At 54.2% G+C, this 26,468-nt stretch overlaps 1 protein-coding gene across 1 annotated transcript; it reads left to right on the top strand.

Annotated features, from left to right (window-relative positions):
- Nucleotides 1-35: 35 nt before the first annotated feature.
- On the top strand, nucleotides 36-26,468 carry Glut4EF (Glucose transporter 4 enhancer factor). The gene is made up of 7 exons (XM_018641092.1): nucleotides 36-192; nucleotides 4,564-4,718; nucleotides 7,758-7,957; nucleotides 12,146-12,285; nucleotides 25,443-25,674; nucleotides 25,849-26,269; nucleotides 26,391-26,468. The coding sequence occupies exons 1-7, from the start codon at nucleotides 36-38 to the stop codon at nucleotides 26,466-26,468; spliced, it is 1,383 nt and encodes a 460-aa protein (XP_018496608.1).

The raw sequence follows: 26,468 nt of genomic DNA, 5'->3' as shown, positions 1-26,468 counted from the left end.
CTGGACACTGTGAGTGAACAACGAGAGACCGTGAAATGTCTACCGGTAAACGTCTGGCTAAACGCTCGATTCTCGGTAGTCGGGTCTGCGCCCCAACCGAAGAAGGGATCTATATGCCTGGCTTGATTCAAGCCACCAAAACCGACTGCAGGAACGAGAACATTTACACTGTGTCTTTTCTACACAACAAAGGTGAGCTACATCGTTCTGAAAAAACATCAACTCTCATGATAGTAACTAATCTCCCGTGAGCAATGCTTCGCCTACATCATCCTCTGTGCCGGTTCACTCCGCGAGCAACTACTACACGGCACCGGCAGCTGCCAAGCCGACAATCGAGAACGACCAGAGGGTCTCGAAGGCTGGCCTTGTCTTCATGAGGCGCTTGCCCTTTGCATATGAGAACTTCACGAGTTTTTCACGGCATCCGTTTCTTGCGAAGTTGTCCATTGGGTCGCATGAGGTTTACGTTCGACGGCGCGGCGGGACAAAATCGGTGGGCTTATCTCGAATCTGCGGATACACGTAAGCGATCCCTCTTCGATCCCGCTCTGAGGTCAACAAGGTTCAATGGAACCTAATCTCGACTTTCAGTCCTCTCCTGCATGGGAAGGCTCCGAATAATGTTTTTGTCTCATTCCGTCGCGTCGGCTTTTTTGATAAAACATTCTTGCGGGAAGATTTCGTGCCGGGATTCGGATACGGCGATGACCGAATTTCGTCACGAATCATTCATATCCGAATGCTCGATATCAACAGCTGATCTAGCTTGCTGTGGGTAAGTTTCAAGTGAGCGATCGCAGCGGCAGACCGAGCGAGCCCCGACCAGCTGATATTGTTGTCAAACAAGCTCCTCTTCGTTTCCCTGTTCCTCTCACTCATTTTATCCACCCTCAACTCCCAGCTGGCTGCCGACGGCCGGTCCGTCGCTCATGACGGCGGTTGCGGATCCGAGAACGAACAGCTGACTCCCCACCCGCTCCGACCGGCTTGCCGCCGCTGCTGGCCGGCCTTACGGCCGACCACCCGTTCGGCGTTTCTCGCAGTCTCCTGGTGCCCTCCCTCAGAAAGCGACTCCTGCCCTCACCCTCCTGATCCTCCGCGAGAGCGGTATACGATCTGGGGATATTCCGAGTCGAAATCTGTTCACAATTTTCCCCCGGCAATAGATTAAGGGACCGATGTCGGAAACTTCTACCTAGATCGACTCAGACGCAGTTCTATCTGCTGAGAATTCCCCCATCTTCGCAGACGACAGGCGGCTGCTCGTGATGAAATCGGTCGTTCGCCTACACCGGCAGTCGGGGAGAAGTCAGCTGTTGGTTCAAGTAGATCCCTCCCCTTCCTTTCGGTGGTCGTCTGATAGCTACCCGGTTGGTTGGCCTCTCTGAACTCTCTCGATGCTGATGACGACGGAGACGAGCCCGGAGTTGGTGCCGATGGCACCGGCGAATTCTTCGCTCTCCCCCCTCGTCCATCCTAGTCGCGCATTTACTAAGAGAGGCAATCTATGCTATTACGATCATCTACGCATACAAAGATCGACCGAGCGAGAACCCTGGGAGAGAAAAAGAAAGGGCAACCGAGCATTCTGTTCGACTCTGGGTTAGTGGGGCTCCGGAGCAAATTCTTCTCTATGGGAACTCTCTGTAACCAAGGTCAGTGCAAGGCCGCTTTCGTCGCCAGCGCAGTCGCCGACAACAGTGCCGCGCAGCGAGAATCGTGGCTCGGTCCTCTCTCCGGAGCGCCGCTCCACTCCGTCAATTTCTTTCGAATTCATTCAAAACACTCTCGGTGATACGCAGAAGATATTTAGCTGCGTCTCACGCCTCGCTCCAAGACAGGGATTTATCAGTATCGAATTTCTGAGAATTTTCCATTTTCCGTTCACGGATCGAGTCACAGAAGAAATTCTCGGTCTACGTCGGGTTTCCCCCCTCCGAACGCTCGAGTGCTCTCGCGTCCAAACAAAAACCCCGAGGAGAGACGGAATATCGAGTCGTCGATGCGACTGACGAGACCGCTCCGGCTGTTGGATGCAAGTTTGTCGGTTACTTCGATGTGGGATCGATTCATTTGAATGAGGGCTCCCCCGCCCGACCCCCCTCAGTCGATCAGTGGGTGGGTCCGACGCCCGCCTGCTGACTCGCCGCCCTGTGGCTTCCCATTGACAGCGTCCAACGAGCTAGCGGACCGAGCGTCGGCAGACCCGGAGAGCTTGACAACTTGGCCCTCGCAGCTCTCCTTGTTCGTTTGCTCACTCGAGCGTCGTCGGTTGTCAAAATCGCAAGCTCGCAACCCAGTGGTGGCTTCGAATCGCTTTCCAGGTCATTTTGCCGGCCGGCCGGTATGCCCGCTCACCGAGCCCATTGAAAAGCTCCGAGAGGCAGTCGCGGCGGCGGCGGCGAGTTGCCGGCCGGCAAGTCAGCCGCTCGACCGGCCCGGCCAGTAACAGCAACTCTCACCACTCGAACGCGCAGCGCACGAGCGACGGCGGAAAGACTGTCGGATGGGCTGACACACCGGCTGACGGACCGACGAACAGACGGACGGACGGACATAGCGCAGGGATGGTGGCGGCCTTGACGCCATGTTGGCCCATTCGCTCGCTGATGCTGCTGCTCGTTGCCAACCGCTCGCTAGCCGGTTGCCGGTCGCTTGGCACTCGAGCCGTCTGTCCGTCCGTCAAGCGGACTGGCGGATGGACGAGCGCAAACGCATCGGCAACTTGCTTCGACCGTCTTGCTTACTTGGCAGTAGCGACCTACGACGACTACCGCCGCACCGCCGCCGCCGTCGCCGCCGCTGCTGGGTGAGAACCGGCATTCGCATCTGACTGAGCCGGCACCGGAGTATCGGGTCCCTGGTCGGTCTGTCGGTCGCGGCGGCGGCGCTCGCCGCCCGTTGGTTCCGTCGCTTGGCAGTCGCGCTCTTGTTGTTGCTTCGCTTTGCGCAAGACGACCTTGTCCAGGGTCGTTGTGGGAGGAGAGTCCAGGAGCTTTGCGGCCTCGACACAAACCGCCGCCGCCGTCGTCGCCGCCACCGCTGAGGCCGCCGCCGCCGCTGCTGCCGGCACAATCACTAGTCGTTTTCATATTCGAATTTAGAAATTCTACGCAGGCAGTCAGTCAGAAAGGGCAGAAAATTCGCTCGCCAAGATAGATCAACAGGGGCTGAGCTTTTGTAATGAGGGTTTCTTCTGTCTCCGCGATCCGCGTCGAGAGCCGCCGCAACAGTCGTGAGCAGTGTTAATGCGGCTCATTTTTGACGATATTAACACTTTCGGGCTTTTCAAACACGGGAACCGAGAACCGACCACCAAAAATTCGGAAATAAAAAAGACTAATGCATCGACAGGAAGGCCTGCAGGTCTTGTGCCTACAGGGTAATTTGGAATCATTTCACCGGCTCGAAACAAAAGTTGCTCTTGTTTGTTCTCACGGCGATTGCTGGCTGATGCGCGGATTACAATTATGCGTCTCCGACGGTCCGGATTTCATAGCGGCGCTCATGAAACACGATCAGGAGCTCAATGCGAACTCGGCCCTTAAAATGCGACCTCGACACCGCCTGAACGCCTCTCGTTCCTTCGGAACACCACTTACCGAGTATCTGCAGCTATCGCATCAAGAAATCAGAGATATGACGCCCTCCCTCTTTTTTTATTGTTGATGAAGGCGTCATTCATCGATTTATCAGAAGAAAATATTGGCGACCGCACGAAGGATGCACACAGCTGCAATTCGACGAGCGGGAGAGCTCTAACCCTCGGCGGGTAGATGTGCAAACGGGTCGACGGAACGACACCGACCGCCACGCAGCTTGTTGCCCTCAGTCAGTCAAGACAAACTGACCGATCCAAGGTTTTCGACGGCGCGAAAAAGGAGACGAATTCAAGGATCGGAATCAAGCGAAGAAAGGGTTTTCCTCGACCGAGTCCGAAGTCACGGTCAAACGGAACAATTATTTCGAACCGCCGATACCTTTTTCCGGTTTCCCCTAACAACATTTGTGACGTCAGTGCTCACCGGGGCTGCCTCCGACGCTGGCGCTATGGCAGTCGAATCAATGGTAGCGCCGGCGGCGCCGCCGCTGAAGCCTGTCCATGAATCAGAAGCATTCTCCGTCCGCATCCATTTTATTGCGGTGGCAAAAGCGCTGTCAAGCACCCTGACTGAGTCTTTGCGAGTGTTACATCCGAGCAGCCGGCGGACTTAGTCGTCCGGTCGCCAATGACCGACCAATGAGCTTCGACGCCACTATGAATTCAATGGTTTCCGCTGCGAAAGAAAAGTTCCAGCCGTGTTCGCCGGGAAATGCGTTGGAAATGTGACGTGACCGGACCCACATGATGCAAACTACCGCTATGGAAAAAATCGACGTGGTCCACATGTGTATGTCATTGACGTCGGAACGAGAACCTCGTTCTCAGTTAGTTGTTGCGATACGAGGGACGAACACGCACTTTGGCTTTGACTGAAAAGCGATGGGAGATTTTATTCGGAGAAGCATGACGTTCCGTACATAGCTAATACCTCATAATCGTTCTTCTCTACATTTCAGGAATGACCGGGGAGTACCGCGGGGAGCAGCTGATCGGCGCAGGCTTCAAGTCTGTCGTGTCCGGTCCGCTGAAAACGGGACAGAAAGTCTACGTCACCCTGAACGGACGTGAAGTCTGCGGTGTCGTGGATCAACATTATCAACAGCATGAACAGGTACGCTGAACGCGTTGAGCAAACGAATCGTTTTCGCACGGTCGCGCACAAAATGCTGTTCCGAAGGGAAGAGAAATCCGAAGCGACTTTCGAGTCGAATTTCATTGTTTGCACTACGAATCTAGTCAAGCCCCAGCGGTCTTGCGCCCAAATCATGCGCGAGGAATTACTATCGACTTTCCGGAAGAAGTCGATCAACGGATTGAATTAATAAAGTTTAAAAGACACTGATTGAAGTCGTTCGGGACGCCACTACTTCTTCTATCTCACCGTGCTCTCGACGACGCGACGCCGCGCCTCTTTATCTCGCATTTATTCCTCCGGAACGTCTTCTTCTCGCCTTCGAGAAGATCTTCACAAGGGTGAAATAAACGAGCAGGACGAGAAAAACGTTCACTACCCTTCGCATTTCCATGTTGATATTGTCAAGGACCGTTGCCTCTTTAGTCTCGCGACAGCGACAGGTAAACTGACAAGCTGAGGCTTTTTTTTTCATTCCATCAGTCGGCCGGGTTTTTCCGGTGAAGTGGCCGCAGCGTGACGTCGAAGCCGTTCGGCATGCGCCGTAGTGCCTTCAGCGCTGGGCATTGTTTTGAAATATTGCGCAGTGTTGTCTTGCCTTGACTTTCGGCCAGTCAAGCGACCAGGTTGCCACCGCCGGCCGGTACTTGCGGCGGCAGACCGGCGGCGCAGTGCGCCGGCCGGCTCGCTCATTTGCCCGACAGGTATTTTCTCTTCTCACTTCCGTCCCGACTCAGTCTCGGGCTCAATTATCGTGAAAGCCCGTCATCAGAGAATATGACCCGACGATCTGTACGCTCACAACGGCAATGCGTATAAGGCGCCGCATCGGAATTCGCGACGACTCGAGAATGTTTCTAAGTAAGGGCTCTAATGTGCTTTGAAGGGATTCATAGGAATTTCCGCTAGCGATTCGCCAATTGTTGGAGTCGGAATTGGGGGCAGACCCGCAATAAAGACATTGCAAATGGGTTTGAAGAACCAGCCGAGGTGTTCCGTCAGAATACCCCGTCCAGACGGGCTCGGCTGGAACAGAGCTGTCGCTGTTCGGCCGTTGTCTGGTGAATCGTCGGCAAGTGTAGGCGACTGCTCGTTCCCGTGCAGTTAGAATTTGAAGCTTTAAGTCGGCTCGTGAAACGATGTGTTTTTTGTGTGGTCTATCGCGCGTTACGATCCGGTTGTAACTCTTTCGCCACGAAGAAGCTGGATTCCGGGGCCGACTTGGCAACTGGGTTACAAGAGAAGGAAGAACCGACAACGACTTTTCAGGGATGCGCGGTGAGGAGGGGAAGCGCACATCCGGTACAAGCATCATCGGCAACTCGACCGACTGCCTGCCGCGGGAAGTCTGAGCTGTGGGAGGAGGCGATGGGAGGGGACTCCATTGGATGGCACTGTTTCCCTGCGCTGGGCCTCATTACAACGACTCCCATATTGCCTGGAAATTCTCAGGAAATTATGCATAGAAGCTTTAGGAGATTCGTCGAGATCGGGTTCATTGTTTCTGGGTGCTCGACAGATACGTTGGATTATCGTAGAGTCGGCAGCTTTGGAAACTAGAATCCTTAATCCTGGTTAATAGCTCAGTGCGGTAATCTTGGATCGAATCAGTGAAGTCAGCCGTGATCACCGCAGGTGACATCACCCGCGTAGATTTAATTCCCCCAGAGATTGTCCAAGTGCATGAGGCTGGCAGGTTTCGCTATGCGTCGGTCGTATAGAGATGCTTGCGATGGCGGATGGCGGCGACGATAATAAAGAGTCAAAGCAAGAATCTTGTGAGCAATCGTTGCGTATTTGAGTTGAGAAAAAAGTTTTCCCCTCCAGAGAGGAGCTGACGAGGATTACATTGTAGGAGTATCGAAGTAAATCCAGCCGTTTGAGAAAAAAACCCTCTCCACGTTGAACTCACGAGCTCGTCATACACAAGTGTATGCTCAGCGGTTCGGCACTTCGGTTCGTGGGCCAGCCGAGATGTTTGGTACTTCGCACAAGTGGTCGGTAGGCTGCGGTCGGAGCCCCTGATTTTCTATTTTTCGGAAACTTCGCGAAGGAGGGTCTTCTGAAGAGATCTTCCTGGTTCGAGAGGGTATTTGACGTCAGAACGGAATAAGAATGCTCTGTGATCCCAAATGGGATCGATAAATATGCCCGGACGCGGGAACCCAAGGAAACTTTCGCGGGAACCTTTCGTCGTCGTGAGACGCCCCGCCCGACCGAGAGGGCTACGAAATATTTTTTTTCAACGTGAGTTCCGCTAGCTTCCACGCTGAATCTATATCGGCGTCACACCGGAAGAGCTCAAGTTTTCGAGGCGAGTTCCGTCTTCCTGACCTGGCACTGGTCATGCAATACAATGAAATTCGAGCTCTCACGATGCGTGATCGATCGATCGGACAACTCGAGTGTTCGCTGTTATGTCTGTTTTAATGCCGCCTTGCTGTAACATGTTTCCACGTATACGAGGAGCGTCGTCATAAGCTTTGGTGATCACGTTCCTCAGCCGTATAAGAGCATGACTTAGCTCACACGAGGCCTTTATCGGATAAGCATTTGCTATGTAGAACTTCTGGAGCACGGCGGAGGAAGGAATTGAGCTCCGATGCGCACGAATCGGTGTGCCTCTTCATCAGTGAGCAAACTCGGAGAGATTAGAGGCTCCTCGAAGAGGCTGAAGAAAAGAACTTGGGGAATCGCTCGGAGCGAATTCTGATGTTGTTTCGGACTTGGTCGCGCTTGAACGGAGCGTATCCCTCCTAATGGAGGATGTTTCTTAGGTTTTCGGCGTGAGCTCGGAGGAAATTCTAAAATTAAATCTGGTCGACGACTAGGTCCCCGTCCAAAATTAGATTCCGATAAACAACCAGCGCAGGTCGATCCCACCTGCGAAATCATCCGTCCCAAATAAACGGATTTCTGAGGTCACACGAATCAGTACAACGGAAAGGAATTGAACTTTTAATAATTGGAGCCCGTAGAATTCGTCCACGCGTGCTAATTGGCTCGCCGTGATTACAGGTGCTCATCAGTGTTCATAGCGGAGGCCAACTTCTGCAACTCGTTAAGCGGTTGGACGAAGTCCGTCTTCTGGAAAGCCGTAAAAGCGCGAGGTTGCAAGACGTTGACGTTGATTACTCGAGGCTGGCTGAGGGCACTGCCGGCAAGGGCCTCACCGTGGAGATCACCCCGGCCCAGCTGGGAATCCCCCGAGAGAACGGGTAAGTCGCTTGAATTATTTCTCTCGTCAATGTCGAAGTCGGAAGTGTAGATCTCGATTCGATCAGCGATGCGAGAACACTGGGAGCGGGCGAGACCTTCGGGGAAGATCAGCAGTGCGCGGGTCACCGACTGCGGGTGTTCGGAAGGGAGATCTCGAAGGCTTATTCTCTCAGCGGAGGAAGTGCACTGCATCAGATCTAAGAGATCGGACGGCCTTCGGCTTCATTCTGGCCTTGAGGCCGTGGCAGCATTCCATCCGTCGTAAGATCAGCAGCAGCAGCAGTAGTTGTGGTAGCGGTGGCAGCAGCAGCCTGGTGATGTTCATAGCGTACGAAAAAGCATTAACGAACCGGTTTGAGCGGGACAGCCACCAACAAACCGATATAAATTACGACCGTACTTGTATTTCGTCCTGTGTTCTCTTTGTTGATGATGAGTCTTTGTCGACGATTAGGGGTTATTTCGCTCCTCTGTATCCGCGTCTCCAATATTTCGATATCATTCCGATCTTCTCATCGGCCCTTCCATCGGATGGAGTTGACCGCGCTAGAGACGCGCTCGTCCAGAGCATTGCGGAGACCGGGTAGTGGTGTGATATTTTGCTTTTGACTGCGATCGAACGAGAGGGCTGATGATACTCCTACCCATTGTCGAGCGACCACAGCTTCTAGCAACTAGCTACATGGAACTAATTATTGTACGTGCACGGATACGCCCGGTTCGGCCATGGCTGGTATCGTTCGAGTGGAGAAAGGTCCCTTGGCGGCGGGTACTCTCGACCGACGTCGGCGCGTCGGTTGTTTTCTCCTTGTCCACCGACACTTATCCCTGCCAGGGGAAAGTGAGGCAACTCATCCTGAAATGAGACGGTCGGCATACTGCTGTTTTTCACCGATGCTGGTGCTAAGAGAGCCGACACCGGCTCTATTGACGTTGGCGTAACTGTAAACAACAAACGAACGCGCGCGAAAAAAACGGGGGAAGACGGTCGAAGTTGGAAAAAGAAGAACTAGGCCATGATGGCAAATCGAGAGGAAGAGGTGCCGCTGCCGCCGCTACGGCTGTAAGAGCAATTCGCAACATCAACAACGAAGACGAAAACGTCGTCAACGGAACGCTAGGGCTTCCCCGCGTGGAGAGGGAACATGAATTACGGACGCTGCTGCGCTGTTCGCCGGGCAGGTGAAGCAGCCTGCTTTTCCCCGCAGTTTCCTTGCGCTGTTCCGTTTTTCGTCCGTCCGTCCTGTCGCGCGTTCGTCCTGCGGAATCCGATCAGCTTTGCATCAGCTGGTCGATGCGCCTTTTCGCGGGCCGGCCGGCTCTTACAGCGGCCGCCCGGGTCGGGTTACTGCGTAGTGGAAGGAAGCGCAATCCAGAGCCTCTGGAAAGAGAGATGAGAGCCAACAACGACAGGCAAAACAAAACATGGTTACGTAAACAGCGGCGCACTCTCTTTTCCTGTTATCCCCCGCATGATATCGTCTGTGTAGCTTTCCTCGAAAACTTCCCCATGCAAGCGAACGATTCCCAGCGGGGTCTTCGACAGTTGTTATCAGCTGCTCACGGCACGGCCCTCGGATAGCTCTGCCCGCCGTTTCCTCTCAGCTTCCCGCTACGTTATTTTCGTCAAACTCGATGCGGAGATCGAGTAGGTACTTTGTCCGTCTGTCCGTCCGACCGTCCGTCCGGCCGTCACATGCTGAGGAAAGCTCCAAATCAACGTAATCCGGGAACCGAGTTTCATGGATGAATAAACGGCAATGAAGGGCGATGCATAGCCGCATTCGATTGTCGCGCCGACCGTCGGTCGGTCGGTTGCGGTGACTCGGCACCGTGTCCCTTTGATTGACTTCGATGAGTGGAATCACATGTATTGAGATGATCAGCGCCATCGGAGCATTAAGCCGACTGTCTTCGAGCGGACTAATCACCCACTTTGTACGCAAAGTGGGTCAGCACGGCCGTAGCGGCACGCATCCAACACATTGAAGTCTGTATCCAGACCGAATGACTTGCCCCTCTCAACATCGTTCCTATCTCTCTCGGCAATGACCGAGTGATTCCCGATTCGATCGTGAGCATCCGACAGAGTCTTCCGATAGGATCCGTGTCTTTGGGGAAAAGACCACGTAATAATCATCAGTGGCCACTACCCGTGGATCACAGGGTGGCTGACGGGGTATCAGCTATCACAGTGTGTCGAGAGACCTTGATTCGGCTCGTTTAAATTCGACGGGTAGATGTCGTAGACGAGACCAATGGTCTCGCTGCCCGGAACCTAGACATCGCATAGCAACATGCACGTAGAGGTTCCTGTTGCCAGGGTCGATCGGCGCAGGCGAGGCGTCCGGACAGAGAGATACATAAACGCTGCTGGAGGCAGAGAAGTTCGTCGACAGAACCTCTACATACAGCATAGTAGTTTGGTTAGGCAGCTTCGCTAGACAGGGTGGCTGCCAAGCTGGCACTGTGCTCGCAGCCAACCCGCTCTCACCGCTGCTGCTGCAGCGGCACCTGTGACGAGTGACGTCGTAAGTAAAATCGACGACGTCACGGAAACCGGCAGTGACGCAGTTGATGCGCGCGTCGCCCAACAACAACGAACGAGGGCGACGGCAGCGACCGGCGAGCGAGATGCCGGTGGACACGGCGCGGCACAATCCTCGAGCTCGATCGAGGGAACAACGTACTCTTCCTCTTCTTTGTGCAATTGTTGTTGTAGCCGCAACGAGCTCGTTATCTGAGATCGAGAGCGTCCGTCGAACTTCGAAAACACGGATATCGAACTTCCCGACATCAACAGCAGCTGATCTCCTCTGGAGACAGTGCGGGCGGATAGCTGCTGCTGCGGCCGTGCCGACGGCAGCGACCGAACAATCCGCAAACTCTCGCAAGGGAATCGCTGCCGGCTGTGGATGCCGGCGACCGGCTCTGTGGAAGCCGCGGATAAACTCCAACAAGAGAGGGAGAGTGGAATAGTTTTCTGGAATAGTCCCGCTGCCGGTGCCATTGTAGTGGAGGCTGCTGTCGCCGTTGCCAACTCAGACCCGGCAACTGCGTCGAGTGCATGATTTTTGTTTACTGTGTTCGCTTTGACGCTTCTACGACGTTGTGATCCGACAAGGAGAAACTGCGTGTGCAGCTGCAGTGACGTTACGTGGCCGCAAAATACGGGATGTCCGCGCCGAAAGTCGCAATATCCGTCCGCCCGGGCCGTCTGATCTCCGATTCAAGGTACTAGTTCATGATTCTGCGCAGGGACGAGCCCCCTCTCCCAAGATATGGCGAACAAGCTATTTTATCATCGATAATAATTACTTATCGATTATCATCGAATCGCTATCTCGCGAGGATGACCTGTCCTGGCCGCGAAATCAGTATTCCCATCATGGTGAATTCATTGTCGATTCAAGTCCTGGTTGTTTCGTCCCTCCCGGGTAAACCAGGAAGGTCGGGAAGGTAAAATGCTTGAGGAACGACCGCCTCCAGTTGTCGGTGTTTGTCAAAAGATGCCAAACCGGTGTGCCGCTTATTCATGTTCGGAAGGCGAACAATATGCCGGTTGCCAAGTTCGCCTGCGGGTCCGAAGAGTCACCCAGAAGTCTGAAGCATAAATATATTGATGCGATCTAGCGAGCAGCCAACTCGGTGTCAACTACTTCAGGCGCAGTGTTCTCTGGTCTAGTAAAATTGGGAGATCTGCTCGACGGGTCAACCGAACCTACGGATGGCCTGCTTTTCCTGTCGTCGGCGTCGCGCTTGTTTATGTTGGTCTTGTCAAGCATTCCTAGCCGTATAGCCTCTTGGCGACCTCGCTCAAACGCTCGACGTTTTCGACGGCCAGTTCGCCGAACCGTTTGTACGGGGGTCCGAGGAGACCGAGGATGTCAGAACTCGTCCCTATACGGAATCAGCGCTGACGATTTCGACAATGCATTCGGAACGAGACTCCCGGAACCAGCCCTCCTTGAGAATTCAGGAACCAAAGCTCGATCACCATGCATCGACTTAATCTTTATAATTCACAGCATAGCTCCGAGTGTCGAGTGGGATTTGAAATTTCCGAAAGAATCGCCCTGTCTGAACGCAGCCGAGTTTCAAGTTCAAATCTAAATCTGTTTCTCTCTTCCGTCTCATTCAATCGTCACAGTGCGTCATTTACTAGAGCACGACTTTGGTATTTCCAGGTGGTCACGCAAACGGCGGACCTCGATGTCGGACAACAGCGATACCAGAAGCGACACGATGGACGACTGCATGGCCGCACTCGTGCTGATGCGCCTTTCGTGCTCGCCGAAGAGCGCCCGACTTCTGGAATCGGACTCAGGTATGTAGCATGTTCCTTCATTATTTTCCGTGCCGTTTCAAACGACGTCTCCACCGAAACGTTGAACAGCGCGCCGCTCCCACTGTCTAGATCGGGCTCACGACCGACCGACGCAACAGAAACTTGATGAGTATGGCATGAATGAGGAAATTCTCGAGGTTATTCCGAGCTTGAAGCCGCCGCTGCCGGCGGCGTCCTTGCATCCCAAGCAGAGCTCTTGATACATGATGTAAGAACTCCGAGTAATAAGGAGGGGTCCCGTCACCGTCGTCTCCGCCGCTCCTGATGTCGGGCAGGCGGCCCGGCTCGATTCGAAACTAGGTCAGGAGAGAACTCCGAGAAGCCGTCTTCCCATGCGCTTGTGGGCTCCTTGCGAGCCATCCCAGGCAAGCGGGCGGGCGTTCGGACTGGCTGCCTAGTTTTCAGCCTGACCTTGGAGAGCAGGCAGAGCCCATTTCGCCGCCGACCGCGTCCCGGGTCCCCGAGCCTCCGGCTGGGGAGTAGAAAAAGCAAAAACAAGCTCCGATGCTCGGGAGAGAAAACAACTCCGGGCAGAACGCAAGTGTTGCAAGTATGCCGCATTCATAAGCGCTCCGTCGAATCGCGATTTTGTTGCTCCGTATCGAAGCGAGTACCGGTTCGAGATGGTGCCCTCTCATAGGACGTAAACGCCGACTCTGCTCCGAGCCTGACGGCGGAGCTCTTCCTTTTCCCGGCACTGCTGACATTGGGGAAGGATCGCGGAGAAACTGGGTCAGGGCCTTCCTCTCTGCCTCCGTCCGGGCGAGCGAGCGAACCAGCCGGTCGACCACGAGAGGCTCGCCAGGTTGTACACTGATACTCGGCCCGTTTACTCGACCGCTGGCTCGGTTTTCGACCGTCAGAACGTCGCTCGGTCGCACGGAGCTTGGCCTGTAAGATGTCTGCCGCAGACCGATTCAGGACCGACTCGAAGCTACTCGGTCCGGAGCTTATCGGCGACGCGAAGAAAAAAGGTCTTATTGATCAGAATCCGTAAATCTCATCCACCGCATTGGCGGATCAGCTCTTTCGGCCGGTCTACCGTCCGTGATTCATCCTCCCTCTCCGGTCCGGCAGCACAATGGAGACCAACCGAGCTCCCGATTCCATTCTCGGTGAGATCCACCGCGACTGATACTTTTGACGTTCGGAACCCGGGAAATGTCGATGCTCAGAGAAGAGTACGCGAACAGAGCTTCTGATCGATTCCGGGAAGGATTTCAGTGGAATCCGAGATATCCTGGAATCTGAGTTTCGGACTCCCGAGGTACTTCTGCAAGGTCCTGCCCTCATCGCCACTCCGACGTCCCGCAGTATCGTGAGAGAGCGGAAACCAACCGCGCCTGTGTGAAGCTCTGATAGGTATTATATTGTACGTCTGTGTCGGCTCCAATGAGCTGACCTCGTGAAGTCGTTTTACGTCGTTCGAAGTTAGTCCTGAGCGACGACATTGGTTCAATGTCATCGGAGAGTGTGTGCCTGCCCTTGGGAAGCATTCAAGGCCATCCGAGTGAGGGGTTCCGCACAGCCAGCCACCAGCAAGCTCACACACCCACTCGCGCGCCCGCTCGCCCGCTCGCTTGCTCGAACGAGGGCTTGCAAGGCCAGCCTGCCGGCCGGCCTGCCTGCCGGTTGGTGAGCCTGCCTTCCTGCTCGTTCGCCAGTCGGGCACCGTAACCCAGAAAGCGGGACCTTCCCCGGAACTCTCCTCCTACCCCCTGCGTAAATATAGGTCAGGGTCCTCTCGCTCCCGTCAGCCATCCATCCAGCCGGCCGGCCGGCGGGTCGGTCGGCCGAAGAGCCAGCGAGTCGGCAGCCTCTGTTCTCAGCTGGCACGCACGGAACTAAGTTGTCGTGTCCCTGAGTCGTCGTGCCCTGCTTGGCTCGATTGACGCGCGCTGGCTCGGCCGCATCCCCGGCTCCTCCGGGGTATGATTTACTCCGAGCGAGCCACCGCAGGAAGCGGAAATTAAATACATACAAGCAAGCTTACGAGCGCGTACCGAAATAAAAATCACCGACCCGCGAGCCATCGCTGCGGTGACCGGCCGCGGCTCCTAAGTCGACGAATATCATCCAGGTCTATACCTCTCCTCTGCGACAGGTTCGTCTGTCGACCAGCGCCGCGTGAAGAGCCCGTAATGATCGTCGTTTCTGAGACTTTGCTCGGAGCCAAGTGAGCCCTCGAGCGAAAACTCGTCTTGAATGATTCGTTGTCCCTCGAGAGATCCGATACATCAATGTGGTCGCGTTCACGGTCCGTCCCAACAGGAAAGAAGTTCGATTAGAGAGAGGAGACTTAACCGGGAGTCGAGCGCCTGTACAAGACGTCCTGACGGACGAACGATAATAATACGCACGAAGGCTCGGACACCGAGTTCCGGTGAATGATTGATTCAACGAGCATTGACGAGGATGATCCCCCACCGAGTCTCCTCCTCGTAGCTTCGGAGATTCGGTTTTCCGAGCATTCTAAGTCTGCCCATAAAATGGATGAGACGGAAGATCAAATGTCAGATGGAGATGGACAGGCTAGCGAGATGGACGATCGGAAAACCAAGTGAAGGAATCGAAGACGAAATGAAACTAGGAGGGAAGAAGCTCCGAGATTACGGGATACTCGTGGATGAATGGCTGGCTGAAAACGTGGATAGATGAGAGTGGAGCGAGTTCGCTTCTAGTTTAGTTCGCTCGCTCGTACTCTTCTCCTCGGCCTTGACGCAGGAGGGCGAGGGACGATCGATAGGAAGAACGTTGCTGCTGGACTCAACGACCAGCCCCTTGCGAAGGGCGGGCGGGCGAGCGCTCGAACGACCAAAAGACGAGCCGACCCGGAAGACTTGGGGATTCGGCCTTCCATTCCGATCCACAACAGCATGACTGACGCCTTCTCCGATCTAGAGGAGCCTTCGTCCGAAGATCAGGCCGTGAATCTCACATGAACTCGCTCGCACTCCTCCGTCTCTCCGCTAATTCATTCATCTCGTTACGTACCTACTCCCCTGCCGCCCATCCTGCTCCATAGGAAGATTCATTCGAGTATCCCATTCTCCCGAGCGAAATCACCGAAATCGAACCGGGAACGATCGCTACGTGATCGGCTACCCCTTCGAGCTGAAAGTTTCCAAGAACACCGACAGGCTAATTGAACAGACTCGAACGGCAGGATTCTACTTCATCAGCTCCTCGAAGCAGCCACGAGAAGGAGGTGGATTTTAGATGCTGAAAACTTGAGCGCGACCAAATCTAAGTCTGTGAGGGTGACATTCGGAGAAATGTATCAAAGCGCCGGGTCGCTGCATGAATGGCTGGAGTTCCGTCTCGGGACCAGCAGACCGGGCCGAGACGCAATTCCAGGAACTGCGCAGCAGTTTCCCCGCTCCGGGAAGGAGGCCGGTGGCGGCCACCCCACCTCGGCGCTCGTATCCCCTTCCCTCATTTCGTTCAGCGGCCGAGTCTCCTACTACTACTGTGTGGCGGCGGCGGCGGCGGCGGCAGGGAACGCGGAAGTAGTGTGGGCCATCCAAGCAAGCCGAGCCAGCTATTACGCAGTTAGCCCTCCCTCATCCACTCGGCGGCGGCGGCTGCAGGAACGGCGGGCGGGCAAGCAGTCGGGCTCTCGGTCCCCTGTTGTTACACAACGCCGGCTCCACTCTGCAGCTTGCCGGTAGCAGCGGCGGCTGGTGGGTACGGCGACGACGACGAACACGAATCAGCTGGGGACTTGGGAGAGGACCAAATCCTAGACACGGGCCCTCACAGGGTCAAGGGCGCTCGTTCGTATCTGGAAAATGCATAGCTGCGAACAGCGGATGACACCCGAATTCCGCCATCGATACCGCCGCGGCGAGGGTGAATCGTCGAAAACATCGTCCCGGTTCACGATAAAGTCATCATCCTTAATGCCGAGCTGGGGATGAGATCCGAAAAGGGCCATCGACTCCCGGCGCGTCTTACGTCGGAGTATCGGAGGCTATCGCCTGGAAACGCCGGAAAACGTCGGACCTTCTCTGGACACCTTTTCCCAGATGTCCGACTCCGGGGTATCGAAGTCTCGAAAATGATTCACAACCAGATCCGGAGCTCGGGGTGAGCCCGGTTCCATGGATAGGTCCTCACGAGTGATCAGTCTGAGCGGAATACCATTCGGAGGAATCATAATAATTGTTCGCTCTCAACAGTTGGAAAGCGACCGAGCAGGGCCCCTCGACCCTGACACATATCTGGCGAGCAGAGAACTCGTTTCCGGAAGAAATCAGACCATAGGCCGCAACGGTTGACCACCGTGTGGATCTTCACTTCATTCCCGTCTCAAAGGAGTTGAAAGCTCTGCCATTCGGTCCGATTTGAACTGCCGGTTCTGCTGATCGTTTTCCAAAAGCCAGCCAGGAGTCAGTCGACGAGTTCCGTCTTTTCGCGAGCGGAACGTCAAGAACAAGGCAGTCCCTAAGTTCTTGACAGTCGTACGTAAAACGCTCCATTCAGACAGCTGTTTTTTTCCTAGGCAGAGTACGCGTTTGAGAGAGCAGCAGACGGCAGGGCACGTACTTGGCTCGAGGAGGTCTTTCGCTCCGCAATTCTGGCTCCGACCTTGGCTCCCAGACCTTTCGCTCCGCCGGCGAGTTCCAGCGGCGTTGTAGTCTGCGGTCCAAACTTTGCGGCGAGCGGAACGGCTTAGCGACCGCTTCTTAAGATGCTTCGTTCTGATAAAGGTCTTATTTCACCACTGCTGCGCGATGAAACTTCGCGACACTGTTTACACAGACGAGCAGCGCGGAACGAATAATTAGAAGTATGCGGAATCGGATCCTTCCGCGACAACATCTCGCATAAATTCCTGATGTTCCGACGCTAATTATTAGGGTTCTGGGATTGCGACCTTGGTCGACCAAGTTCCAGTCGCAGTAAGTTCTGTGGAAGGCTCAACAAAAAGCTTGCGGCAGAACGCCGTCAAAAGGTCAGACGGGAGCTTTTTAAAACCAAGGAACAACGGCATCGTTTGTCGAGCATAATAACTCACGAGAGAGATATGACGGCGCTTGGCAGTCCACCATTCATCATTCGCGAGCTCCGATTTTTTATTCTCATGAAATCAAGCCAGCATCCCCAGCCATCCATATGGGAGTAATCATATCAATTTAGTGATATGGGTCGTCTCGAGAACCGACATATGCTGACTGCTGACTGACCCACTGATGCCTTCCTCGAGACGCCCGCAACTCGGAAGCACCCGACAGACCTTCTGTCACCGTCGCTGCCAAGGAAAAATGGGGGAATATTGAAAGCAGATCGTTGTCAAAGCAGTCGCTTAGGACCTTAGGACACCAGCATCCCGGAATAGCGCATTGTGAGGGAACCAGTTGGGAGCTCCACGTCGCAACTTGGATAAGTTGCTTCATTTCTAAGTTGAACGTTTTCGACCGCTGTACCCGCGCCGAAAATCCAGCCGGCATTGCTTACGGATATGCTGCCGTCGACTCGCGTGGATAACTCATGTGAACGGCGGCTCTTCGCAACGCGTAACCGGATCGTGGGTTTCCGTGAAAGCTCTAACGGGAGGCAATCACCGCCGGCTACGGAAACAGCTCGGCGGGACGACCCTCGAGCCCGAGAGCTCTGAAAAGCTTTCGAAAACCTTAATTCGGAATTCTATGGCAAACATTCTGGATCGGAAGTGTTCGATCAATACGGAACGACCGAATTTGTTCTAGTCGGTCGCTCGTTCAAAAAGCATCCGAGCGCTTCCTCCGAGCCTCCGGTGTTCATCGAATGCGTTGCCCAGGGACCTACGATCCTTGCTCTGCCTCCGAGGTGGCAGAATTGTCTGTTTGGGGTCATGCTTCGAACGACCCTGTGGCCGTACGGAACGGTGTTGACAAAGATGAATAGACGAACGAGTTGTTTAGATTGCTGTCCGAGAACTCAAAGTTCGAAAACATCGGACAGGAAGCGAGCAAGCAACCGACCGGCCGACCGAGCGACCTACCCACCTACCCACCGAATGGTGGAGTCGTTAACTCGTCAAACGATCGTACGTCGTACTTGAGCAGCGCCGACGGCCTCAGCACGGGGAGGAGGATGAGAAACTGCGATTTTAGACCGTCGAATCCAGAGCAGTCGATGCCGAACAACGAAACTAAAAAACTGACTCAGAGAAGCAGGGGCATTGACCCCGGAGGCCTCCTTCACAAACGACGAACACCAGTGAGCACCGGGCGGCGTTTCTCCTTCCGCCGCCGGTCCGTGTGTCCATCAGTTCGTTGGTCTGTTCGTCGTTCCTCCCTTGGACCGTCCTGCCTAAGCGCCTGCCGGTCACTGCTAGTAGTCGCCCTATCACATAACAATCGTGATCAGTCCACTTCTGAAAGCTTTCGAAATGTTCAAGAAACGATCCCGCTCATCACTGCTGTTGCTCGCCCGCCCGCTTGCTCGACTGTCACTCACTCTCTCCGCTGCGTTCGGTTTAACTGAGCGATTACCGAGCCGAGGGGCAAGGCATGAGGTGTACTGCGCATACGATACTCGGACTGAGCTCTCATCGTCACCCCGAAGATCCCCGTGGGTCGATTGCCGGCCTGGGGAGGAGACGGGCCGGCGACGATAATCGTATACAATATATTAAGACACGACTCGAGTCGCTTGCCGGCTCCGAGTTGACATGTGTGTTTGTGTCATCTCACTAATTCAACAGAGTCATTAGGAGCGCTGCATCGGTCTGTGCGCGCATTTCGGCACAAGCGAGATTACAAGAAGGGAGCCGCCATCCATTATTCCGTACTTTAACTTCCCGCTGCCGGTAGAGGAGTCACTCGGGATGATCAGGCTCGAATCGAGCCACGAACTGACTCGGTGTAATAATCCCATGCAGGACCCAGCTGGCGCCATCAGCGGATATTTACGTGACTCGCCATCGCCTTTTATTCGTATGCCACCAATTTGAGTGTTCGTGACAGCACTCCTCGCATTAGGTTTGGTTTCGTTAAACTCGCGCTGGCGATGAGCGAAGAGAAGAGCTGGCGGATCTTCCAGAGTTTGTCCTCCGCTCCACTGTTCAGCTCCGCAGGGGCTTGCTGTATACCGTAAATAGCTGGAACTCCTCCGGGAGGCTTTCTCCAGCTGCGTTTCCCACGTCACCGATTCCGTTCGCCGTCGGCGTCGCCACCACCGCATCGGACATATACGTCAACGGTACGCTATCCGCATTGGAATGTCAAAGGGCTGCTGCCTACGATGTTCCGAAAAGCCCCGGCTGGCCATTGAAGCGATCCTGGGGTTTCAACAGGCCGTGCGATTTCGGGAACACAATGAGCCAGGGCCCGCCACCTGCCAGATAGGACTACGCTGGCGTTGCTGAGTTGGATTGACGTCACGGAAAGGACGACGACGGGTAGGAGGGGATGAGCAAGAGCTCGGGAGAAACGTCGCGTGTGACAAGAACCGCCTGCCTCGACGACGACATGCTTTTTTTCATAGCTCGAACTGTAGTAGATTCCACCCGACTCCGAAATCACTCTCTCGCGAACAGGAATCCGCTGATGTTCGTTGAGTTTGCCATCGAGAGATGACCCAGTCCACACCGAAAGCACCCTCGAGATCAACAACCTGAGGGAGCCGTCGATCAGGAGGCTTTCGTCGAACGTCTCGAGCCCGACCCCGTTGGAGAGACTATGAGGACCCACATTCAATTATCATTCCGTGTAGCAAATCGAGGTTTCTCTAAGCGGTGCTGGAAGATGCACGAGAGCCGCGGAAGGAGAATATCGCGCTGCGAATAACTCAAGCATGAATGACGGCCGGCGTTCAGGGGGCTTCGGTTGGCTAATGGAGGTAGCTATCCGGTACCGTGCGGACGTGAAAAAACGGATGGACCGGTGGAGAACTTGCGATTCTCCGAAGCTTCCGAGCTCTGTTCACGCAAACCTGGGTCTCACGGTCATTGGAGAAGGCGTTTTCGGTACGGAAAATTCAGCGAATGACGACGCTTCTTCTCATGCTTCTATCCGGCGGTCATACAGAGCGAACTATCGCAGTCTGAGAACTCGGCGAGCTTTCGGAAGACGCCCTGTGGAGCCATCCCGAGCTGATTCGTAGGATGTAGAGGTTACCGTCCGTTCCCCATGGTCATCGATCCCGCGAGCCCCTGCAAGCACGAGCCTTCGACGAACATCGATGCAGTCGAGTCGATTCGAAGGTCTCTAGTGTAATTAATGGCAAATCTGGAGCTTCCATCGTGGCGGCACGGTGGATCCATAGTTCATGTGGTCATCGGCAGAGAACGTCTACGTTGCGATTCGAAGGACGAGTGAACCTTAGAGAGTAACGACCTCGGTTGTGAACAGGTATTGACAACAGCGTCGGCCTAAAGGCGCTCCAAGGTCGCAAAGACCATTGGCCAGTTCGAATCAATTCTTGCTCGAGCTCGTATCTGAATCCTCTCGGTGGAATGCGCCTCGGAAATTGTCGGCCAGCGGTTCTACATGACAGCGAACGTTGACCGTCGCGTCGTCCAGGGGTGAAAAGTTCGGTGCTCCCATTTAGGGTCCTAAGGCCGAGGTCTCCGATGGGGACGAGTCGCCGCGTTCTGCTGATGGGCCTTGGAGCGACTTCAATCCTTCCGCAACCGAAGCAATGCGACTAGATATCGCGTGATACAACCGTTTCCGAGGCTAAGGCTGCTGGTCTACTGGAGATAATGTCTGAAATTTTACACGCTGATTAGGCGGAACACAGAAGTGCTGTCGAGGCTACATCTCAAGCCGCGAACATTCGCATCGAGCAAGCACAACGGCTGCGAGACACAGGATAGAGAATGAATGTAGTAGTGCATCGGTTCGGATGAAACCGGAACCAATCAGTCGTAGTTGAGATATGTTTGAGTCATGGGACAGGGATCGCATCGAGACTCGGAGAATGCGATCAGATCGCGCGCCGGTCAGGACAGACGACGGAGTCGATTCCGTCAAAATCCCGGGAAGATTCCTGAGGCGGCCGTCAGCGGTCCCGCCGCTCTCCCCACCGTCGTTCACTGTCCCTCCATGACGGAACGTTGTTCTTTTATTGGAAAGTTTCTTTCGGAAGATAATTGAGTCCCTGCACAGCCGAGCAAAAGAAAAAAACTGCGCCTGTGTTATTGAGACATCCACGCGTGTGGGTTCCGCTCAAGGTAACCAAGCACATCATCAACGTCTGGCAAACCGTTCGCTCCTGTTACCGGCGACAGCGGCGTTGTCGTTGACCAGGAAGTGTCCAGGACATCCGCCGCTCAGACCAGTCTTTCCGTTAAGGGGGTGATCGTGGGGAACGTTTTCCCTCGTCCCTTGATTCGAATGAGCTCATTACCGTTTGGAGAACGACTATGATCAGACTTTTTATCGAGCTGCTGAATGTCGCCCAGTCGGATCACTCGTCAGAATAGAACGGCCTGTTTTTGTCGAAGAGCTCGGCAGAAAAGCGGAGCATGGCCCGTCGTCAGCTCGCGGTCTCAGGCTCTCTCGAAGGACAATAATTTCATGACGGCACTGCATATCGAGCCGTCCGATCCACGGATTTACCGAGGGGCAATGAAACACGATGCTCTTTCAGGAGAATAAGCATTTCCATGCACAGAGTGAGCAGATCGTGGCAATCACTGTCACCGAAAAAAAAATAGGTAGAATTTAACGTCTTGACGCGATGAGATTCGATGATCTTCTCACCGAATCCCATCTACGGCGAAATGACGGAAACCGAATTCTAGACAGACGCGGAGTTCGCCAGCTGACTACTCTGCAGCTTCTCGGAAGATCCTGCCCGGGCGAAACCTTCGGCTCTTGCAATGGCAGACATGCCGCTTCCTGTTTCAGCAGAAGGTCTCGCTCCTATTCCGACAAAGGGTTTCTTCTGTTGCCGCAACGAGAAAACCATCGTGTGTCTTATTGTCGAGGCCGAATTGCGTTTTTTAGGAGCAAATTATTTCGCCTTGGCAACGACGGTCACGCGGTCCTAACGAATGCCTCAACTCTTTTTGTTTAACGTTCGGTCAATGTATCCACCGGTCCGACCGCCCGAACAGACCGGCGAACGAGCGGCAGAGCGTATGACCAACGACATACGTTTCGGCGTGGAGCATTTTAGACAGCGCCACCACCGCCGCGCCGTCACTGAGTTGCCTTCAAAGGACCTCGGCCTTGTCAATCGCGCTTGATTCAGGCGGCAGTTCTGTCCAGCTAGAATGTATCAGCTGAGATGACGTGATGAAAACCTGCCCATCGGACGCTGGCCCCAAACGAGGCCATTTCACAGTTATATAACACAATGATGGTGTTTGATCGAGTGGTACCGCTCGAATCGCGTCGCCTCCTGAGCTCGATTGCTTGCGAAAATTACGCGGATGAATAGGAATGGATGCCTGGCGTCGAAAGACGCTTCTGGAAGTTCCAGAATTCTCCAGTCTGGCAGATTGGAGTCAATAGCAACCCTATCGTCGAAAAATGACTGGCAAGGTCTTCCTGACATCTGGTTAAAATCGTGGGGGCGAAACAATGAAACGGTAGACTTCGGCAGCAATCGCCGACGGCGATTGGCCAACGATGTTGAGTATCGCTATGCAGATTCGACACCGCAACGTGAGGTCGATGCGAAGAGTCGTTAGAACAGCCTTGCTTGCTTGGCGGGACCAACATCGTTTGCGGGGGTTAGAGGTTTCGTGTGGTCTGCGGACGTGGCGGAAGAAATCGCGGTCGTGCATTGAAACTTGAACCTTATCAAACATCTGAATCATATCTCCCCCGCTGCTACGCCACGGACATCATAGTGCCGCAGATATTTGATTTGTCGGGCTGTTATAAAAAAAAATCAGAAGACGATCGGAGTCCTTCCGCCAAACATCTTTCATCATTCTATTCGGCGCTGGTATTTTGTCTTAGGGGTCGTTGGGAGCTATTCTCTGCGTGAGAGGCTTGAGAGGAGCTTGAGCGCTCGCGGGAAGTTCCGGCGGATTCGCGCGGTGTCCCTTATGAACTGATTTACGATCCTCTTCCATCGCGCATCGGTCTGATCCTCGCTCGTTTAGTGGTAGTCAAGCGACCCAATCGACGTTAGCAGGAGCAACTTGCAGTGGGATTCCGATCACGTTCCATTCCTTGTCTGAACGTCACTAGCTGCATTCACGCCATTCCGCTCTCCTTAAGTTGGAATTCCCGCAGCAGATAATGTCGTGACACATTGGAAACTGGCCTCGACAACATCCTAAAAGAAGAAGAAGAAAAAGATAAAAAATTGTTCGACTGAGTTTGTTGTTTCTTCCGTTCCCGTGCGATTTGTTGCGATATCGCGGCGGGCTTGCCAACAAACGAGCTGAGATCTGCTCGTAGCGCTGACGTCAGAGCAAATTGGTCGCTGGTGATTCCTTCCGCACCGTGACGTGCGATCCAAAATCAATATGGAGTTGAGAGAAGAGGGGCTACCACTGTCAGAGGTCCGGCACATATGACTTTGAGCCCCAACATTTTCTCAACAATGAGAACCGCTGCAGGCAATAATTGCTGTACATCGATGGGTTCGCGGCCTGCTTGCCATTGACGCTCGCAGATTCCACCAGGAATCGATCTCAAGCGGACTGTTTACGGAACAGAGCACGCGTAGAGTCAAGAGAGCGCATAAGTTGGAACATTATTCCGTACTTCGGACAAGGGACGAGCTATTCTCCGAGAGATCACGCTGCTATTAGAAGATCCTGCAGCGACTCCTGGGAGAGGCTCTCCAGGGCTCGTCGATCGACCCCGTCCGCGGAACGAAAACAGGACCCAAGCTCCGTGAGCTATTTGTTTATCGTAAAACTCCCTCGGAGCGAGAACGAAAGTGAGCCTTGTATTCTGTTGGTCATCGTTCGTCGCTCTTTATTTCGGCTATCTCCGGCAATGAACATCGACAACACCGACAGCGTGTACAACAGGCGTAGCATCATCGCCGGCGATGATGTTACTCGCCGAATACTAGCAAGCGGCGCAACAAGGGCGTAGCTCGCAACACACGAGACAAGCCGGCACTCACTTGGCTGCCGCAGCTAGTTGATTCGACGTCCTAGCGGCAGCAGGTTGCCAAGCGAAGGACTCGGCTCGAAGGTCGTCCGCGTGCGAGCGAACGAGCGGGCGGATCCATGCAACGCTGCTGCAGCCAAAGAACGCGTGAGCGCGCGAGCGAAAGAGAGAACGGGAAGGATGGATGAATAGACGGCAAGATTGATATATGTGTATAGATGGCGGTGCGATGCGGTACTGCGGTAATTTTCAGATCCGCTGTGTTGGACGATGACGCTATTAACATGAAGCAGTGCCTCGAACGACAGAGCGCAGTCACGACACAGAGATGACAAATGCTTCCTGACTGGGTACTTTTCCCCAGCGCGCTCGGTCCGATTCAATGTCAGGGACAGCTCCTCCCTTTCTCCTAGCGAATTGACAGAGGTCGATCGTCAACCATATTGAACCGACACCCATGCGATCGGGATCTGAAATATGAGTCTCTCCGACAGTCCCTCCTGAGCCCTCCGAGATGTGGAAACCTACCATTACTCATCATGTAGTGATTTTCACATGCAGAGGATCGTTGAGGTGGCGACGGCGGCGGTCAAACATGATCTGGACCGAAGGAGATCGAGGGCGGAAATAGATTCGGCCAGGACCTCTCGCGGCTGCGAATTTCGCAAGGACTTTACCACAAAGGATGCTTCAATATCCAGTACGTTCGTCAAGACTTCGTTCCATTCGAGCTGCGAGCGGAAGACGGGAGCTTACTTCTCGTCCGTTTCGTTTCCGGCCGACCAGACAGCGCCGACTGTAAACGTAGAGAGCCAACAAACCGGTACGACGACCAAGGTCGTGGGGTACTCCCTCCATCGCAGTCGTTGGATAGCGTGCTCAATCGCGTGTAATACGCGGGAAGTATTGCGAAAATGATTGATTTCGGACAGAATAGAAATTTCGCGGAAGCAACCCTTCCGCTGAGCCACCTACTATGTTCACGAACGACGAGGAACGTCGTCCCCAAGATTGGCTACTCCGAGATGTTGCCGCTGGGATCAATCTCGGACTAGAGGACACTATGTTCGAATCCTCGGCTCGCAATAACCGACCTTAATTCGATGATTTGCCTTTCAGCTGCCTCATCGCTGACGGCCAGTGCCCCGCTGTCATCAGCATCGTCATCTTTCTCCACAGCGTCCAGCTCATTGTCGTCCAATTCGGTGTCGTTCGAATCCTCGCCATCGTTCGGACAATGCTACTTCGATCTTGAGCTTGCCAGACGCGCCGAGGGACCCAGAACTGAATACAAATGCGCACTGTGTGGAGTGCAGTTCGTCACTTGCGAAACTGTCCGAAGACACATAAGGTATCCGCCGAGCTCCAAGTCAATTAATTCCGCAATCATAGAATGCTTCCGACTGATTGAGTATTGTCTCGGTCCACTCCGATATTTGCATGTGTTTTCTCCCTCGGATCGGGGACGGATCAAAAGATCTACTCGGGAAATTCGAGAAACCCAATATTGTTTCTCTTCGACTAGATTCGCTCATCTGGAAGATCTTTCCGAGGATTTGGGCAAGGAGGATGAAGAGCAATACTACACTGAGGTACAGGTAGACTTCGCCGATGACGACGAGCACCAAGCAATGTCGTTCAAGGACGACATATCCCTTAGCGGAGAATCGACTGACGACGCATCGTCGCGCCCGTCCTCTCCTGCTGCACCACAACCACCGCACAACTCGATCTTCATGAGCTCTGCGCCTACTCTAAGCCACCTCGACATGGCGAGACCTTCGCATGAAGATCCTGAGCTTCAAAGCGGACTGCGGAAATGCCCTTCTTCGCCGATAAACATTCCTCCGCATTTCCGATCGCAGCAGAAGAAGCTCCCCACCAAAATCCACATGAGCCCCAAGCACCGTAGCCGTGGGAGGTCTGAGAGTCGCAAGTGCCGCAAGGTAATTCTCCTTTTCCTTCGCAAAACTCCTGGAACTGCCTTGATGATTTCGCGATATTTAAATTCCCTTTCAAGCCTCCGATTGCGCAGAATATAAAACGTGTTCTCGTGATTGATTCCAGGTCTACGGCATGGAAAACCGCGATCAGTGGTGCACTCAATGCAAATGGAAGAAGGCTTGCACTCGTTTCCTCGATTAG

The sequence above is a fragment of the Galendromus occidentalis genome, unplaced genomic scaffold, assembly GCF_000255335.2.
Source record: "Galendromus occidentalis unplaced genomic scaffold, Mocc_1.1 scf7180000077524, whole genome shotgun sequence".
Taxonomy (NCBI): domain Eukaryota; kingdom Metazoa; phylum Arthropoda; class Arachnida; order Mesostigmata; family Phytoseiidae; genus Galendromus; species Galendromus occidentalis.
This window is presented reverse-complemented; position numbering and strand designations above follow the sequence as displayed.

Coding starts and splice junctions, on each gene's coding strand:
- Glut4EF (XM_018641092.1), top strand. CDS start 36: ATGTCTACCGGTAAACGTCTGGCTAAACGCTCGATTCTCGGTAGTCGG. Junction 193..4,563: donor GTCTTTTCTACACAACAAAG/GTGAGCTACATC, acceptor TCTACATTTCAG/GAATGACCGGGGAGTACCGC. Junction 25,675..25,848: donor ACTGTCCGAAGACACATAAG/GTATCCGCCGAG, acceptor CTCTTCGACTAG/ATTCGCTCATCTGGAAGATC.